Here is a 20,729-nt window from a genome sequence, read left to right as displayed (position 1 = left end):
CATCTGTCCTGTGGGGGGGGGGCAGATCAGATATTATACTAAGGTACCACATCTGTCCTGTGGGGGGGGGCAGATATTATACTAAGGTATCACATCTGTCCTGTGGGGGGGGGGCAGATATTATACTAAGGTACCACATCTGTCCTGTGGGGGGGGGGGGGGGGGGCAGATATTATACTAAGGTACCACGGTACCACATCTGTCCTGGGGGGGGGGGCAGATATTATACTAAGGTACCACATCTGTCCTGAGGGGGGGGGGCAGATATTATACTAAGGTACCACATCTGTCCTGAGGGGGGGGGGGGTAGATATTATACTAAGGTACCACATCTGTCCTGAGGGGGGGGGGCAGATCAGATATTATACTAAGGTACCACATCTGTCCTGAGGGGGGGGGGTAGATATTATACTAAGGTACCACATCTGTCCTGAGGGGGGGGGGGCAGATATTATACTAAGGTACCACATCTGTCCTGAGGGGGGGGGCAGATCAGATATTATACTAAGGTACCACATCTGTCCTGAGGGGGGGGGGGTAGATATTATACTAAGGTACCACATCTGTCCTGAGGGGGGGGGGGTAGATATTATACTAAGGTACCACATCTGTCCTGATCAGCTGATATTCCCTCGGCAGTGGCTCAGTCAGTAGGGACTTGGTCTTGCGACCGAAGGGTCGCCGGTTCACGTCCCGATCGGACCAAAAAAAATATGGAGTGAGCTGGTAGCTGGAGAGGTGCCAGTTCTCCTCCTAGGTCACTGCCGAGCAAGGCACCTAACCTCTATCTGCTCCCTTGGCGCCGGGTACCTGGCTGCCTCTCCTCTGCAGGTGGTTGTGTGTGCATGTATTTCCTCTGTGTGTTTAATGTGTGTCAACACAACAGAGTAAGGGATTAATAAAGTATGTCTTCTTCTCTTCTCGCTCTCGGATCTCAGGCTCAGATCTCCCTCTGCTGCGGTTGGCGTTGGCTTCATGGAGCGGCTGGGTGTGGGTGTGGGTGTGAATCAGTGAACAAACAGGCATCATGTAAAATAATACATCACATGTTTAATGATAAGCAACAGTTCCAGAAACAGATTGTTAAACAGGGGTAGTTTGAGTTGGTGGCCTGCAGGGGGCGCAGAGACACTTTAAATAGAAACTCTAAAATACATTTCAGTCTAAATATAATATTGAATATTAAAAACATCAGTCGATGTGCTAACAGAGAAATATATTTAAAATATTTATTTTAGGGATAATTAATTCCTAAAGTCTCCATAAATGTGTTTTTATTCATAAATTAAAAGTATTAAATCTGCACATTGTGATTTAATTAATGAGAATATACATTTATAATTCAGGTTTCCTTTCCTGATTTTCACTTTTCTAATTCCAGTCTTCTCTAACAGTTTTTCAGTTGTGAATTTAAATTGATTTGAAAATAATCAGATATTTTATGCAAAGAAATGCGTTTCTCAAGAGTTAACTCGATCAGAAAAGTGTAATTAGGATTTGTGTTATTTACATTATGTGCAGCCAAATGTATATTCCAGAAACTGAAACCAAAAGCATTTTCAGTTCAAACTATTTTAATTATCAATCCTAATTTCTGGTGAATTATTAAATATGAAGGAACATCAAACTCAGGCTGGTTGTTAGTAACCCATGGATTCATTAACTAGCCAACACTGATTGGTGCCCATGGCCACTGGCAGGGGGCGGGGCTTCAGTCTATCCACATGATTGGACGTAGTTTTCGGGGAAGAAGCCACTGTTGCCGTGGAGATAACCCTCACACCAGCCGTCGTCATGGCGATGTGTCAGGTAGATGATGTCGCCCTCACTGAGTGACAGGTCGTCGGGTTTGGAGGCGTCATAGCTGTACAGCGCCACCACTGGACACACAGAGCACTGCACTTACACACACACCATACACACCCCTGTACGCCTTTATATGACTCAATACACACATTAACACACACTTTATAACTTTATATACTTTGATATACCTCTGTAGACCTTTAAATAACTATGTACACATACAAGTACACACCTTTACACACCCGTATATGAATTAACGTACCCTTAAAAACCTCTATAAACACATTCACACATAACTTCGTATAACTTTATACACCTTTATATTTCTTCTCAACACTTAATATATTCTACCTTTATACAACTGTATATATATTTATACAAATTGATATACCTTTCATATACCGTCACAGACCTTTGTGTAGTGTAGTAGTAGAATTACAAATATCAGTAGCATTAGTGGTAGCAGTTAGTAGTAGTATTAGTATTATTAGTATTAGCTAGTAAAAGTATTAGTTAGTTATTAGTAGTAGGAGTAGTAGTAATAGTATTATTAATTAGTAGTAGTTAGCAGTACTAGTACCTTTCTCTAGGTACATCAGGGGGGCATTTGTGTTGTAGTCCACTGGTGGTGGGAGGGGTGGCATGATGTCATCAAAAAAACCCAGATCGTCCAATAAGAGAGGAGGGGGCATGGCCGGGAGCTCTAGATCTGAGAACATACTTCCCATAAGTGAAAGCTGGGATCAGCCAATCAGGAGTGAGGAGTGAGGAGGCGGGGCTTTGACAGGATGCAGCAGAGGCGAGGGTTTACAGCGCTGTGACAGTACGGCATGGTATTACACAGAACAACAAGTACTATTGCTACTGTTCATAGTAATACTTAGAGGAATAATACTACCACTAACAAATACATGCTGCATACCTACAGTACTAATACTACACTAACAGAGTACTAGTAGTACAGCACTAATACTACACTAACAGAGTACTAGTAGCACAGCACTAATACTACACTAACAGAGTACTAGTAGTACAGCACTAATACTACACTAACAGAGTACTAGTAGTACAGCACTAATACTACACTAACAGAGTACTAGTAGTACAGCACTAATACTACACTAACAGAGTACTAGTAGCACAGCACTAATACTACACTAACAGAGTACATGTAGTACAGCACTAATACTACACTAACAGAGTACTAGTAGTACAGCACTAATACTACACTAACAGAGTACTAGTAGTACAGCACTAATACTACACTAACAGAGTACTAGTAGCACAGCACTAATACTACACTAACAGAGTACATGTAGTATAGCACTAATACTACACTAACAGAGTACTAGTAGCACAGTACTAATACTACACTAACAGAGTACTAGTAGTACAGCACTAATACTACACTAACAGAGTACTAGTAGTACAGCACTAATACTACACTAACAGAGTACATGTAGTATAGCACTAATACTACACTAACAGAGTACTAGTAGTACAGCACTAATACTACACTAACAGAGTACTAGTAGTACAGTACTAATACTACACTAACAGAGTACTAGTAGCACAGCACTAATACTACACTAACAGAGTACTAGTAGCACAGCACTAATACTACACTAACAGAGTACTAGTAGTATAGCACTAATACTACACTAACAGAGTACTAGTAGTACAGCACTAATACTACACTAACAGAGTACTAGTAGCACAGTACTAATACTACACTAACAGAGTACTAGTAGTACAGCACTAATACTACACTAACAGAGTACTAGTAGTACAGCACTAATACTACACTAACAGAGTACATGTAGTATAGCACTAATACTACACTAACAGAGTACTAGTAGTACAGCACTAATACTACACTAACAGAGTACTAGTAGTACAGTACTAATACTACACTAACAGAGTACTAGTAGCACAGCACTAATACTACACTAACAGAGTACTAGTAGCACAGCACTAATACTACACTAACAGAGTACTAGTAGTACAGCACTAATACTACACTAACAGAGTACTAGTAGCACAGCACTAATACTACACTAACAGAGTACTAGTAGTACAGTACTAATACTACACTAACAGAGTACTAGTAGCACAGCACTAATACTACACTAGCAGAGTACTAGTAGTACAGCACTAATACTACACTAACAGAGTACTAGTAGTACAGCACTAATACTACACTAACAGAGTACTAGTAGTACAGCACTAATACTACACTAACAGAGTACTAGTAGTACAGCACTAATACTACACTAACAGAGTACTAGTAGCACAGCACTAATACTACACTAACAGAGTACTAGTAGTACAGCACTAATACTACACTAACAGAGTACTAGTAGTACAGCACTAATACTACACTAACAGAGTACTAGTAGTACAGCACTAATACTCACTAACAGAGTACTAGTAGTACAGCACTAATACTACACTAACAGAGTACTAGTAGTACAGCACTAATCTACACTAACAGAGTACTAGTAGTACAGCACTAATACTACACTAACAGAGTACTAGTAGTACAGCACTAATACTACACTAACAGAGTACTAGTAGTACAGCACTAATACTACACTAACAGAGTACTAGTAGTACAGCCACTAATACTACACTAACAGAGTACTAGTAGTACAGTACTAATACTACACTACAGAGTACTAGTAGCACAGCACTAATACTACACTAACAGAGTACTAGTAGTACAGCACTAATACTACACTAACAGAGTACTAGTAGTACAGCACAATTACTACATAACGGGAAAGAGTACGGACCCTATCTTACACTAAACGAGACTTATTTGCCTTTTTCTGAGTTTTAGTTTTTGTTTTTTTTTGAGTTTTTTACCCTAATTTACTAAAGGTAATGTTGGTCAGAAAATTTAATAAAGAAGAAAGTATTTTTGGTCTTTAAAATCGGTTGTGAAGTTTTTCCAAACGGTTTCTGTTTTCCCTATTTTAACAAGTGTTTGAAACCTTTATTAAAAAGAGTTTTTGCCGTTTTTAAAAAAGTAAGTTGGTTTGGTTTTTTCTTCCCTTTTGAAGGCGAGAGGAAAGCAGGTGAGTGGAGTGGGGGTTTGCAGCAGGGTGAGGGGGGGGTTGGAGGGGGAGCGTGGGGGGGAGGGTAGGGGGGGGGGGGGGAAGGGATCATCATGACAGAAGGGGTCCGTCCCAGGTTTAAAAAGAAAAGGCTGATTAATTGCAACAGAGGCAATCTGTGAACCACAACTGTTTAAGAAACCCCGGAGAGTCCGGAACTCCTCAGCTCCCTCCTGACACCTAAACCCGAGGACCCTTACCCTGTGACTCCTAAACCTTACCCGCTGACTTCTGGAGATCCTAAATCGCTCCTGAACCTTTCTTGGACCCCTGAAATCTCCTCAAAGACTCTCTGTACCCCTAACACCCTCAAAGACTCTCTGTACCCCTAACATCCTCAAAGACTCTCCGTACCCCTAACATCCTCAAAGACTCTCGTACCCCTAACATCCTCAAAGACTCTCGTACCCCTAACATCCTCAAAGACTCTCTGTACCCCTAACATCCTCAAAGACTCTCCGTACCCCTAACACCCTCAAAGACTCTCTGTACCCCTAACATCCTCAAAGACTCTCTGTACCCCTAACATCCTCAAAGACTCTCCGTACCCCTAACATCCTCAAAGACTCTCCGTACCCCTAACACCCTCAAAGACTCTCGTACCCTAACACCCTCAAAGACTCTCTGTACCCCTAACATCCTCAAAGACTCTCTGTACCCCTAACACCCTCAAAGACTCTCTGTACCCCTAACATCCTCAAAGACTCTCTGTACCCCTAACATCCTCAAAGACTCTCTGTACCCCTAACATCCTCAAAGACTCTCTGTACCCCTAACATCCTCAAAGACTCTCCGTACCCCTAACATCCTCAAAGACTCTCGGTACCCCTAACATCCTCAAAGACTCTCGTACCCCTAACGTCCTCAAAGACTCTCCGTACCCCTAACACCCTCAAAGACTCTCTGTACCCCTAACATCCTCAAAGACTCTCCGTACCCCTAACATCCTCAAAGACTCTCGTACCCCTAACATCCTCAAAGACTCTCGTACCCCTAACGTCCTCAAAGACTCTCCGTACCCCTAACACCCTCAAAGACTCTCCGTACCCCTAACATCCTCAAAGACTCTCTGTACCCCTAACATCCTAAAAGACTCTCTTACCCCTAACACCCTCAAAGACTCTCTGTACCCCTAACACCCTCAAAGACTCTCTGTACCCCTAACATCCTAAAAGACTCTCTTACCCCTAACACCCTCAAAGACTCTCTGTACCCCTAACATCCTCAAAGACTCTCTGTACCCCTAACATCCTAAAAGACTCTCTTACCCCTAACATCCTCAAAGACTCTCTGTACCCCTAACATCCTCAAAGACTCTCTGTACCCCTAACACCCTCAAAGACTCTCTGTACCCCTAACATCCTCAAAGACTCTCTGTACCCCTAACACCCTCAAAGACTCTCTGTACCCCTAACATCCTCAAAGACTCTCTGTACCCCTAACATCCTCAAAGACTCTCCGTACCCCTAACACCCTCAAAGACTCTCTGTACCCCTAACACCCTCAAAGACTCTCGTACCCCTAACATCCTCAAAGACTCTCGTACCCCTAACATCCTCAAAGACTCTCTTACCCCTAACACCCTCAAAGACTCTCTTACCCCTAACACCCTCAAAGACTCTCCGTACCCCTAACACCCTCAAAGACTCTCGTACCCCTAACACCCTCAAAGACTCTCCGTACCCCTAACATCCTCAAAGAATCTCGTACCCCTAACACCCTCAAAGACTCTCGTACCCCTAACATCCTCAGACTCTCCGTACCCCTAACATCCTCAAAGACTCTCGTACCCCTAACACCCTCAAAGACTCTCCGTACCCCTAACACCCTCAAAGACTCTCTGTACCCCTAACACCTCAAAGACTCTCCGTACCCCTAACACCCTCAAAGACTCTCTGTACCCCTAACACCTCAAAGACTCTCCGTACCCCTAACATCCTCAAAGACTCTCCGTACCCCTAACATCCTCAAAGACTCTCCGTACCCCTAACATCCTAAAAGACTCTCTTACCCCTAACACCCTCAAAGACTCTCTGTACCCCTAACATCCTCAAAGACTCTCCGTACCCCTAACATCCTCAAAGACTCTCTGTACCCCTAACATCCTAAAAGACTCTCTGTACCCCTAACATCCTAAAAGACTCTCTTACCCCTAACACCCTCAAAGACTCTCTGTACCCCTAACATCCTCAAAGACTCTCCGTACCCCTAACATCCTCAAAGACTCTCTGTACCCCTAACATCCTAAAAGACTCTCTTACCCCTAACATCCTCAAAGACTCTCTGTACCCCTAACATCCTCAAAGACTCTCTGTACCCCTAACACCCTCAAAGACTCTCTGTACCCCTAACATCCTCAAAGACTCTCTGTACCCCTAACACCCTCAAAGACTCTCTGTACCCCTAACATCCTCAAAGACTCTCTGTACCCCTAACATCCTCAAAGACTCTCCGTACCCCTAACACCCTCAAAGACTCTCTGTACCCCTAACACCCTCAAAGACTCTCGTACCCCTAACATCCTCAAAGACTCTCGTACCCCTAACATCCTCAAAGACTCTCTTACCCCTAACACCCTCAAAGACTCTCTTACCCCTAACACCCTCAAAGACTCTCCGTACCCCTAACACCCTCAAAGACTCTCGTACCCCTAACACCCTCAAAGACTCTCCGTACCCCTAACATCCTCAAAGAATCTCGTACCCCTAACACCCTCAAAGACTCTCGTACCCCTAACATCCTCAGACTCTCCGTACCCCTAACATCCTCAAAGACTCTCGTACCCCTAACACCCTCAAAGACTCTCCGTACCCCTAACACCCTCAAAGACTCTCTGTACCCCTAACACCCTCAAAGACTCTCCGTACCCCTAACACCCTCAAAGACTCTCTGTACCCCTAACACCCTCAAAGACTCTCCGTACCCCTAACATCCTCAAAGACTCTCCGTACCCCTAACATCCTCAAAGACTCTCCGTACCCCTAACACCCTCAAAGACTCTCCGTACCCCTAACACCCTCAAAGACTCTCGTACCCCTAACACCCTCAAAGACTCTCGTACCCCTAACATCCTCAAAGACTCTCGTACCCCTAACATCCTCAAAGACTCTCCGTACCCCTAACACCCTCAAAGACTCTCTTACCCCTAACACCCTCAAAGACTCTCGGTACCCCCAACGTACTTTAGGAGTCTACGTGAACCCCAGAAGTTCCTCAAGAGCTTCCTGAAGATGGTTTTTGTCAGCGGTTAGTGTAACCCTTTTTATGTAAGCCTGTCGGCTTACGTGATTGGACAGCAGGCAGGAAGAGAGACTGCGTGAAGCGGCAGCGGGAGGCGGGGCCAGAGCGGACCCTCAGAGAGACAGGGCGCCTCCTCCTGGGCGGGAGGGTCACTGAAGAAAAACACCACAAAAGAAGAGACTGAGAGGAACAACACCACAGAAGAAGAGAGGAATACCACCACAGAAGAAGAGAGGAACAACACCACAGAAGAAGAGAGGAACAACACCACAGAAGAAGAGAGGAACAACACCACAGAAGAAGAGAGGAACAACACCACAGAAGAAGAGAGGAACAACACCACAGAAAAATAAAGCAACAGACAGGTACCGTCTAGTTCCTGGATGGGTGGGGGGGGCAGGGACGGCAGCTCTGAGACATCATTGGTCAGTGGAGGGAAGCTGTCGTCATGAGAGGGAGGAGGTGGGGGAGAAGGGGGGGGGAAGCGGCCCTCCTCCACCACTGAGGACACAGGATGTGATGTCAGACATTAGACGGATTGAAACTCCGAACAACAACATTTATCCACTGAGCCACAGGAAGTGTGTCAGTGCTGCTGAATGAGCGACAAGATCAACAGCTGACATGAGGTCACTGTGGGGATCAACTCTGGTCGTCATGGTAACAGATTTAATGTTTCAGCCTACCTGTCTCAAGACAGAGGGGCGGGGCCGGCTGGGGAGCACTGCGATTGGTCAGATCTCCTGAAGGAGGGGGAGAAGAAGGAGGAGGAGGAGGAGGAGGGGGCGGGGTAATAGTGACTACATCTTCTTGAGCTGACATTTGATTGGCTGCTGGAGAAGGAGGCAGGACGTCATCCATCAGCGTGGTGATGATGTCATTCTTCGGGGGGGTGGGGAGGGTGGGCGGAGCTACAGGCTTCCCAAAACTAGAGCTGAGAGATTACAGAACATGTACCATTGTTGTTGTTGTTGTTGTTTTTATTATTATTTATTGTTTATATTATTTTTATTATTAATGTTCTTTTCTAATCAGAGGAAACAGTTCAGAGGCTGTTATTGTGAAAATCACCCGTAGACCCCCAAAGATATCAGACTCAGTTATTACCCACTGACAGGGGGCGCCACAGGGCACTGCACCGGGGGTTTGCTTGACCTGTAACACACACACACACGCACACACACACACACACACACACACACACACACACACACACACACACACACACACACACACACACACACACACACACACACACACACACACACACAGTGAGGATGTGTGCAGTGAAACAGGAAGTGGTCATGAATAGAATCAGACCGACCTGCTGGAGGATCGGCTCAGCGCTGCTCGCTCCGCCTGTTTCCCAGGGACCTGTGTGTGTGTGTGGGGGGGGGGGGTGTTAATGTGTGTTTGCTACTGAGAATGTGTGTGTGTGTGTGAGCATCAATAGACCTTCTCAGCTCTAATGAGTCTAAACATTTTCCCACGCTCAACAAAGGCTGTGTGTGTGTGTGTGTGTGTGTGTGTGTGTGTGTGTGTGTGTGTGTGTGTGTGTGTGTGTGTGTGTGTGTGTGTGTGTGGTTGTTCCTCATCCAAGTCTAAACTTAAAATACAATGAAATCAACATTCATCATTATTAGTGGAAGCATTTTGAAAAAGTGTAAAACATGATTCAGTTTATTCTAAAATCTCACAGTTCTCATGTCTCTGAATGAGAGGAGGAGGAGGAGGGGGAGGGGGGGAAGGAGGCGGAGGGGAAACTGTTGTATTGCAGAATCACTTCCTGTGGCTCTCTGTAGACACTTCCTGTTAGCATCACTTCTATTTCTCTGACTTCTTCTTTAGTCTTCAGATTACTGCTGACTCAACCATACTGATTACCTTTAATATGGGGTCAGATCAGTCTCATAATACACAAACGCACAGAAGCAGTCACACACTTGTATTTTCAATGCACACACAAATGTGTTCCGTTTCACATACATGTAGATACATGTTTTCCGTGTCAAACCGCTGAACCTGATACACACACCGCCCTCTGTGCATGGATCGCTGTGCATTCCTGTGTGTGGGTTGTTGAGACTCCCCTGACGCTCACCCGGTTCGTACTTGTAATGTTTTCCATCTACAGCCAATCAGATGTCTCCTCCATTCTAAGCCAATCACATGAGCGCGCCCCCACGAGGGTATGGTTTCTTGCGTTCGTGACGTAGCGCTTCATATACGCATTCTGTGCTGTCGGGAGCTGACAGGTCAACTTCAACATGGCGACTAACACAAGTCTAGTGATAAGGGTCTCTGCGTGAACGACTCCGTATGCTTTAGGAATGAATTGTTGTGACGTTAGTGATGTGTTACTGTTAGCATGGAAGCAATATGGGTGGAGAGTTAGCTCTATAATGCTAATAGACTACCTGGGATGATTGCCTTTAATAGCTAACTTTAGCCATACATGTCTTTAACTTCTTCCATTCTCTTTCTTTTTTAGGGACAGCTTAACAAGAATGAATCCAAAGTGTCCTGCCCAAATTATTATTCAAAAAGATATTCCATTGTGTTTAATGATGGAGTGGAACATTTAGAGCTGACGTTAATTAGGATTCACCGGTTAAGGTCCTAGGAAGTCTATTAGCATTATAGAGCTAACTCTCCCCCCATATTACTTCCATGCTAACAGTAACACATCACTAACGTCACAACAATTCATACCTAAAGCACCCTGAATCATTCACGCAGAGCAGACCGGCGCCACGAGGGGGCTAAGGGGGGCTTTGCCCCCTCAGTTGAATTGTTTGCCCCCTCAGTTGAATTGTTTGCCCCCTCAGTTGAATTGTTTGCCTCCTCAGTTGGATCCATCAAAAAGTACAAAATATGTCTTAATTATTAAATAACTATAAATGATGACTTCCCCCAATTATTTTTCTTGAAACGGTCGTTAACTTACGAAGTAGAAGGACAAATGGATATATATGTACTTGTTCTTTTACTTGTGTCGTTCTGTTCCTCTTCTTCTGCTCGGTAAACGCGCAGACGCCGCCCGCTCTCTCTTCTTGATCGCCCACACAGGTACCTGAGAGCACTTCACTGTCCCACTTAACTGTAGGAATTCTGCCTTCTCCCGCTTTGTCACATTTACATTGACGTTGATTGTTTGATACTGTATTTAGCCCGGTGCTGTTCTAGCTTTCTGTGATGTTTTAAATGTTGAAACCGTATGTTCTAATGGTTCAGCCTTTTTGCACGGGTACATTGAATTACTTTATTTTCTGAAGAAAACAATAAAAATAATACCCGTCATTTTATCCTGGCGCCAGGCCTGACGCAGAGACCCTTATCACTAGACTTGTGTTAGTCGCCATGTTGAAGTTGACCTGTCAGCTCCCGACAGCACAGAATGCGTATATGAAGCGCTACGTCATGAACGCAAGAAACCATACCCTCGTGGGGGCGCGCTCATGTGATTGGCTTAGAATGGAGGAGACATCTGATTGGCTGTAGATGGAAAACATTACAAGTACGAACCGGGTGAGCGTCAGGGGAGTCTCAACAACCCACACACAGGAAGGCACAGCGATCCATGCACAGAGGGCGGTGTGTGTATCAGGTTCAGCGGTTTGACACGGAAAACAGATGTGTGTGGATCAAAGATACACATGTTAAACTCTGTTCTGTATTTGGATTCTATTTACATGTATGTGAAACAGAACACGTGTGTGAGCATTGAAAATACAAGTGTGAGTCCTTCTGTGTGCATTCGTGTATTATGAGACTGATCTGACCCCATATCAAACTGCTTCTAAACAACTGTGTGTGTGTGTGTGTGTGTGTGTGTGTGTGTGTGTGTGTGTGTGTGTGTGTGTGTGTGTGTGTGTGTGTGTGTGTGTGTGTGTGTGTGTGTGTGAGACCTTCATGCCATGGCCCAGCCCGTCCAGCTGCTGGTAACTGATTGGCCGGCGGCTGTAGGGGGGGCGTGGCTGTGAGCCGGCAGCCAGTAGTGGTGGCAGGATCTTGTGGCTACGCGGGACTCTCCTTGCCGCCGTGAAGACGCCGATCTCTCTGCGAGACACTTTCTCTTTGTGCATCTCCACCGTCTGGTGACAGGAAGTGAAACATCAGCGCTTCCTGTCAACACTTCAATCACATTTCACCCAACAGGACCACCTGAGCTAATTCCTATGCACTCAAGGAGGAGACTTTCCTTCCACATCTAAACTGCAGCTGTTTCTGAGAGTAAAGCTCTGAGTCTTGAATCAGATAAATAGGAGACAAAATCAGAACAGCAGCTAGCTTAGCTTGAAATTAGCACATCCATTTCAGCTGCTGCATGACGAAAAGCAGAGGGCTAAAAGAACTCAGATCTGGTTCTTAAGTTCTATTTAAACAGTTCTCTCCTGCTAATGTTCAGGTGTATACCAGACACACTCACTGATATACACCTGAACATCAGCAGGAGAGGACTCTTTAAAGTAGAGACACTACATACTGATATACACCTGAACATCAGCAGGAGAGGACTCTTTAAAGTAGAGACACTACATACTGATATACACCTGAACATCAGCAGGAGAGGACTCTTTAAAGTAGAGACTCTACATACTGATATACACCTGAACATCAGCAGGAGAGGACTCTTTAAAGTAGAGACACTACATACTGATATACACCTGAACATCAGCAGGAGAGGACTCTTTAAAGTAGAGACACTACATACTGATATACACCTGAACATCAGCAGGAGAGGACTCTTTAAAGTAGAGACTCTACATACTGATATACACCTGAACATCAGCAGGAGAGGACTCTTTAAAGTAGAGACTCTACATACTGATATACACCTGAACATCAGCAGGAGAGGACTCTTTAAAGTAGAGACACTACATACTGATATACACCTGAACATCAGCAGGAGAGGACTCTTTAAAGTAGAGACTGATATACACCTGAACATCAGCAGGAGAGGACTCTTTAAAGTAGAGACGCTACATACTGATATACACCTGAACATCAGCAGGAGAGGACTCTTTAAAGTAGAGACGCTACATACTGATATACACCTGAACATCAGCAGGAGAGGACCCTTTAAAGTAGAGACTCTACATACTGATATACACCTGAACATCAGCAGGAGAGGACTCTTTAAAGTAGAGACGCTACATACTGATATACACCTGAACATCAGCAGGAGAGGACTCTTTAAAGTAGAGACGCTACATACTGATATACACCTGAACATCAGCAGGAGAGGACTCTTTAAAGTAGAGACGCTACATACTGATATACACCTGAACATCAGCAGGAGAGGACTCTTTAAAGTAGAGACTCTACATACTGATATACACCTGAACATCAGCAGGAGAGGACTCTTTAAAGTAGAGACACTACATACTGATATACACCTGAACATCAGCAGGAGAGGACTCTTTAAAGTAGAGACTGATATACACCTGAACATCAGCAGGAGAGGACTCTTTAAAGTAGAGACTCTACATACTGATATACACCTGAACATCAGCAGGAGAGGACTCTTTAAAGTAGAGACACTACATACTGATATACACCTGAACATCAGCAGGAGAGGACTCTTTAAAGTAGAGACTCTACATACTGATATACACCTGAACATCAGCAGGAGAGGACTCTTTAAAGTAGAGACACTACATACTGATATACACCTGAACATCAGCAGGAGAGGACTCTTTAAAGTAGAGACACTACATACTGATATACACCTGAACATCAGCAGGAGAGGACTCTTTAAAGTAGAGACGCTACATACTGATATACACCTGAATATCAGCAGGAGAGGACTCTTTAAAGTAGAGACTGATATACACCTGAACATCAGCAGGAGAGGACTCTTTAAAGTAGAGACGCTACATACTGATATACACCTGAACATCAGCAGGAGAGGACTCTTTAAAGTAGAGACTCTACATACTGATATACACCTGAACATCAGCAGGAGAGGACTCTTTAAAGTAGAGACACTACATACTGATATACACCTGAACATCAGCAGGAGAGGACTCTTTAAAGTAGAGACTCTACATACTGATATACACCTGAACATCAGCAGGAGAGGACTCTTTAAAGTAGAGACACTACATACTGATATACACCTGAACATCAGCAGGAGAGGACTCTTTAAAGTAGAGACACTACTACTGATATACACCTGAACATCAGCAGGAGAGGACTCTTTAAAGTAGAGACCTACATACTGATATACACCTGAACATCAGCAGGAGAGGACTCTTTAAAGTAAGAGACACTACATACTGATATACACCTGAACATCAGCAGGAGAGGACTCTTTAAAGTAGAGACACTACATACTGATATACACCTGAACATCAGCAGGAGAGGACTCTTTAAAGTAGAGACACATTCACTGATCCTGCAGCTGAATAACCCATGACACTTTTATTGTGGTGGCCTGCTGACAGCAGAGATAAACAGGAAGTAAGAACATTAAAAAAAATATTCAAACATGCACTAACACATGCACTAACACATGCACTAACACATGCACTAACACATGCACTAACACATGCACTAACACATGCACGCAAGCACACCTACAGAGACACTTTCATTCACAACAGACACAAAGCAGACGGAAAACAGAGGCTCCATTCACTCTCTCTCTCTCTCTCTCTCTCTCTCTCTCTCTCTCTTCTCTCTCTCTCTCTCTCTCTCTCTCTCTCTCTCTCTCTCTCTCTCTCTCTCTCTCTCTCTCTCTCTCTCTCTCTCACACTCACACTCACACTCACACTCACACTCACACTCACACTCACACTCACACTCACACTCACACTCACACTCACACTCTCACACGCACACACACACATACACACATTCTCAGTAGCTAACACACATTAACACCCCCCCACACACACACACGCACAGGTCCCTGGGAAACAGGCGGAGCGAGCAGCACACACACACACACACAGGCCACACGTGATCTGTATTCTCAGCAGTGATCAGTAACAGTGTGTGTGTAGCCTCATTAGCATATAGAAACAGAACCGAACGCTTGAGATGATTTCTCTCAGTTTTTATTCTGTAGTGATCATCAGTCCGATCACACCACAGCCTACACCTCCCAGTATGCATCTGGGTATTTTAATCCCCAGCTAATTAGCTATTTAACATGTAAACATTGGTGGATTGTGATTGGTGGGGTGGGGCTCACCTGACCAATCAGGTTGATGGAGGACTCCATGTGCCGCAGCTGATTGGTCTGGGCGTCCAGCAGACTCAGCACACTGCCAGCCAATGAGCTGATCTGATAAGCCACGCTCGCCAATGATTGGGTGGTGAAGTTCTTTGTTTCCTCCAGCGCCTTTATGCTGTTGTCACCTGACTACACATCGGGACAGGGTTAGCCTAGCTTAGCACCACAACTCGAAACAGGGGGAAACTGTTAGCTTAGCTTGCTGTAGTATTAGTACACACCTGCAGGTAGTTGTTGAGTATTAGGTCAGGTAGCTGTTTGTAGTATTAGTACACACCTGCAGGTAGCTGTTGCTAGTATTAGTACACACCTGCAGGTAGCTGTTGTAGTATTAGTACACACCTGCACGGTAGTTGTATCGTAGTATTAGTACCCACTGCCGGTAAGCTGTTGTAGTATTAGTACACACCTGCAGGTAGCTGTTGTAGTATTAGTACACACCTGCAGGTAGCTGTTGTAGTATTAGTACACACCTGCAGGTAGCTGTTGTAGTATTAGTACACACTTGCAGGTAGCTGTTGTAGTATTAGTACACACCTGCAGGTAGCTGTTGTAGTATTAGTACACACTCTGCAGGTAGCTGTTGTAGTATTAGTACACACCTGCAGGTAGCTGTTGTAGTATTAGTACACACCTGCAGGTAGCTGTTGTAGTATTAGTACACACTGCAGGTAGTTGTTGTCAGTATAGTACACACCGGCAGGTAGCTGTTGTGTATTAGTACACACCTGCAGTTAGCTGTTGTAGTATTAGTACACACACCTGCAGATAGCTGTTTGTAGTATTAGTACACACCTGCAGGTTAGCTGTTGTAGTATTAGTACACACCTGCAGGTAGCTGTTTGTAGTATTAGTACACACCTGCAGGTAGTTGTTGTAGTATTAGTACACACCTGCAGGTAGCGTTGTAGTATTAGTACACACCTGCAGGTAGCTGTTGTAGTATTAGTACACACCTGCAGGTAGCTGTTTGTAGTATTAGTACACACCGGCAGGTAGTTGTTGTAGTATTAGTACACACCTGCAGGTAGCTGTTGTAGTATTAGTACACACCTGCAGTAGCTGTTGTAGTATAGTACACACTGGCAGGTAGCTGTTGTAGTATTAGTACACACCTGCAGGTAGTTGTTGTAGTATTAGTACACACCTGCAGGTAGCTGTTGTAGTATTAGTACACACCTGCAGGTAGCTGTTGTAGTATTAGTACACACCTGCAGGTAGCTTGTTGTAGTATTAGTACACACTGCAGGTAGTTGTTGTAGTATGTACCACACCTGCAGGTAGTGTTGTAGTATTAGTACACACCTGCAGGTAGCTGTTGTAGTATTAGTACACACCTGCAGGTAGCTGTTGTAGTATTAGTACACACCTGCAGGTAGCTGTTGTAGTATTAGTACACACTTGCAGGTAGCTGTTGTAGTATTAGTACACACCTGCAGGTAGCTGTTGTAGTATTAGTACACACTTGCAGGTAGCTGTTGTAGTATTAGTACACACCTGCAGGTAGCTGTTGTAGTATTAGTACACACCTGCAGGTAGCTGTTGTAGTATTAGTACACCCTTGCAGGTAGTTGTTGTAGTATTAGTACACACTTGCTGGTAGTTGTTGAGTATTAGTACACACCTGCAGGTAGTTGGGTAGTTGTTGTAGTATTAGTACACACCTGCAGGTAGTTGTTGTAGTATTAGTACACACCTGCAGGTAGCTTGTTGCAGTATTAGTACACACCTGCAGGTAGTTGTTATAGTATTAGTACACACTTGCAGGTAGCTGTTGTAGTATTAGTACACACCTGCAGGTAGTTGTAGTATTAGTACACATCTGCAGGTAGTTGTTGTAGTATTAGTACACACTTGCAGGTAGTTGATGAAGTATTAGTACACACCTGCAGGTAGTTGTTGTAGTATTAGTACACACTTGCAGGTAGCTGTTGTAGTATTAGTACACACCTGCAGGTAGCTGTTGTAGTATTAGTACACACTTGCAGGTAGCTGTTGTAGTATTAGTACACACCGCAGGTAGCTGTTGTAGTATTAGTACACACCTGCAGGTAGCTGTTGTAGTATTAGTACACACTTTCAAGTAGCTGTTGTAGTATTAGTACACACCTGCAGGTAGTTGTTGTAGTATTAGTACACACCTGCAGGTAGCTGTTGTAGTATTAGTACACACTTGCAGGTAGCTGTTGCAGTATTAGTACACACCTGCAGGTAGCTGTTGTAGTATTAGTACACACCTGCAGGTAGCTGTTGTAGTATTAGTACACACTTGCAGGTAGTTGTTGTAGTATTAGTACACACCTGCAGGTAGTTGGGTAGTTGTTGTAGTATTAGTACACACCTGCAGGTACTTGTTGTAGTATTAGTACACACCTGCAGGTAGTTGTTGTAGTATTAGTACACACCTGCAGGTACTTGTTGCAGTATTAGTACACACCTGCAGGTAGTTGTTATAGTATTAGTACACACTTGCAGGTAGCTGTTGTAGTATTAGTACACACCTGCAGGTAGTTGTTGTAGTATTAGTACACACCTGCAGGTAGCTGTTGTAGTATTAGTACACACCTGCAGGTAGTTGTTGTAGTATTAGTACACACCTGCAGGTAGTTGTTGTAGTATTAGTACACACCTGCAGGTAGTTGGGTAGTTGTTGTAGTATTAGTACACACCTGCAGGTACTTGTTGCAGTATTAGTACACACCTGCAGGTAGTTGTTATAGTATTAGTACACACTTGCAGGTAGCTGTTGTAGTATTAGTACACACCTGCAGGTAGTTGTTGTAGTATTAGTACACACCTGCAGGTAGTTGTTGTAGTATTAGTACACACTTGCAGGTAGTTGTTGTAGTATTAGTACACACCTGCAGGTAGTTGTTGTAGTATTAGTACACACCTGCAGGTAGTTGTTGTAGTATTAGTACACACTTGCAGGTAGTTGTTGTAGTATTAGTACACACCTGCAGGTAGTTGTTGTAGTATTAGTACACACCTGCAGGTAGTTGTTGTAGTATTAGTACACACCTGCAGGTAGCTGTTGTAGTATTAGTACACACCTGCAGGTAGTTGTTGTAGTATTAGTACACACCTGCAGGTAGTTGTTGTAGTATTAGTACACACCTGCAGGTAGTTGTTGTAGTATTAGTACACACCTGCAGGTAGCTGTTGTAGTATTAGTACACACCTGCAGGTAGTTGTTGTAGTATTAGTACACACCTGCAGGTAGTTGTTGTAGTATTAGTACACACCTGCAGGTAGTTGTTGTAGTATTAGTACACACCTGCAGGTAGTTGTTGTAGTATTAGTACACACTGCAGGTAGTTGTTGTAGTATTAGTACACACCTGCAGGTAGTTGTTGTCGTATTAGTACACACCTGCAGGTAGTGTTGTAGTATTTAGTACACACCTGCAGGTAGCTGTTGTAGTATTAGTACACACCTGCAGGTAGTTGTTGTAGTATTAGTACACACCTGCAGGTAGTTGTTGTAGTATTAGTACACACCTGCAGGTAGTTGTTGTAGTATTAGTACACACCTGCAGGTAGTTGTTGTAGTATTAGTACACACTGCAGGTAGTTGTTGTAGTATTAGTACACACTTGCAGGTAGTTGCTTGTAGTATTAGTACACACACTTGCAGGTAGTTGTCTGTAGTATTAGTACACACCTGCAGGTAGTTGTTGTAGTATTAGTAACACCTGCAGGTAGTCTGTTGTAGTATTAGTACACCACCTGCAGGTAGTTAGGTTTAGCATTAGTACACACCTGCAGGTAGTTGTTGTAGTATTAGTACACACCTGCAGAGTTGTTGTAGTATTAGTACACACCTGCAGGTAGTGTTGTAGTATAGACACACCTGCAGGTAGTTGTTGTAGAATTAGTACACACCTGCAGGTAGTTGTTGTAAGGCAGTAGTCGGCCACCCTCAGGAGGTTGTCGTTGTTCTCCAGCAGAGCTTTCCTGGCACTCGGTGTTTCCTCCAGGATCTTCATCACCTCGTCCTTACAGCTCTGCTCCTCATCGCTGAGAGACGACATTTCAATAAAGCTTTCAGACCTCTGCACTGCTTCTGTGTTCCCTCACATTACACTTCTGTTCCCTCACATTGCACTCTGTGTTCCCTCACATTACCCTCTGTGTTCCCTCACATTATACTCTGTGTTCCCTCACATTACCCTCTGTGTTCCCTCACATTACCCTCTGCTGTTCCTCACATTACCCTGTGTTCCCTCACATTGCACTCTGTGTTCCCTCACATTACACTCTGTTCCCTCACATTACCCCTCTGTGTTCCCTCACATTACACTCTGAGTTCCCTCACATTCACTCTGTGTTCCCTCACATATACCTTGTGTTTCACATTACCCTCTGGTGTTCCCTCTATTTGCCTTGTGTTCCTTATTACCTGTGTTCCTACATTCTCCTGTGTTCCCTGACATTTATCTGTGTTCCTAATTACACTTGATCCTTTAATTACACTCTGTCCCTCATTACACTGTGTTCCTACATTTACCCTTGTTCCCTCCATTCAACCCTGTTCTCACATTACATTGTTCCTTACATTACCTCTGTTCTAATTAAACACCACTGGTTTTCATTACCACTTGTTTACACATTACACCTGGACCTCCATTAACACTGATGTTCCCTAAAAACACTTGTTCCCTCACATTACTGTACCTCACTTACACTCTGTTCCTTCACCATTACACTTTTGTCTCCCTTACACTCTGTCCCTCACAATAACCCTGTTCCTCGCTTACATTGTTACTTCAATAACACTCTGTTCCTACATAACCACTCTGTTCTACATTCACTATGTTCCCTCACATTACACTCTGTTCCCTCACATTACACTCTGTCCTTCACATTACACTGTCCTTCACATTACACTCTGTTCCCTCACATTACACTGTGTTCCTCACATTACACTCTGTGTTCCCTCACATTACACTGTGTTCCCTCACATTACACTGTGTTCCCTCACATTACACTGTGTTCCCTCACATTACACCCTGTTCCCTCACATTACACTCTGTTCCCTCACATTACACTCTGTTCCCTCACATTACACTCTGTTCCTTCACATTACACTGTGTTCCCTCACATTACACTGTGTTCCCTCACATTACACCCTGTTCCCTCACATTACACTCTGTTCCCTCACATTACACTGTGTTCCCTCACATTACACTCTGTGTTCCCTCACATTACACTGTGTTCCCTCACATTACACTGTGTTCCTCACATTACACCCTGTTCCCTCACATTACACTCTGTTCCCTCACATTACACTCTGTTCCCTCACATTACACTCTGTTCCTT

General features: G+C 44.1%; 1 protein-coding gene across 1 annotated transcript; it reads right to left on the bottom strand.

The window, feature by feature from the left end:
• Nucleotides 1-1,030: 1,030 nt before the first annotated feature.
• abi3a (ABI family, member 3a) lies at nucleotides 1,031-19,441 on the bottom strand. Its single transcript, XM_063904852.1, has 10 exons — nucleotides 19,314-19,441; nucleotides 19,261-19,279; nucleotides 15,367-15,537; nucleotides 12,074-12,259; nucleotides 9,490-9,539; nucleotides 9,273-9,320; nucleotides 8,852-9,099; nucleotides 8,535-8,666; nucleotides 2,387-2,515; nucleotides 1,031-1,880 (listed from the first exon to the last, which is right to left on the bottom strand). Exons 1-10 carry the CDS (start codon nucleotides 19,439-19,441, stop codon nucleotides 1,717-1,719), a joined length of 1,275 nt encoding a protein of 424 aa, XP_063760922.1. The 3' UTR covers nucleotides 1,031-1,716.
• Between the last annotated feature and the right edge of the window lie 1,288 nt (nucleotides 19,442-20,729).

This window comes from Eleginops maclovinus, chromosome 16, assembly GCF_036324505.1.
Source record: "Eleginops maclovinus isolate JMC-PN-2008 ecotype Puerto Natales chromosome 16, JC_Emac_rtc_rv5, whole genome shotgun sequence".
NCBI lineage: Eukaryota > Metazoa > Chordata > Actinopteri > Perciformes > Eleginopidae > Eleginops > Eleginops maclovinus.
Note: the sequence above shows the minus strand (reverse complement) of the source record. Positions and strands in the feature narration are given on the sequence as shown.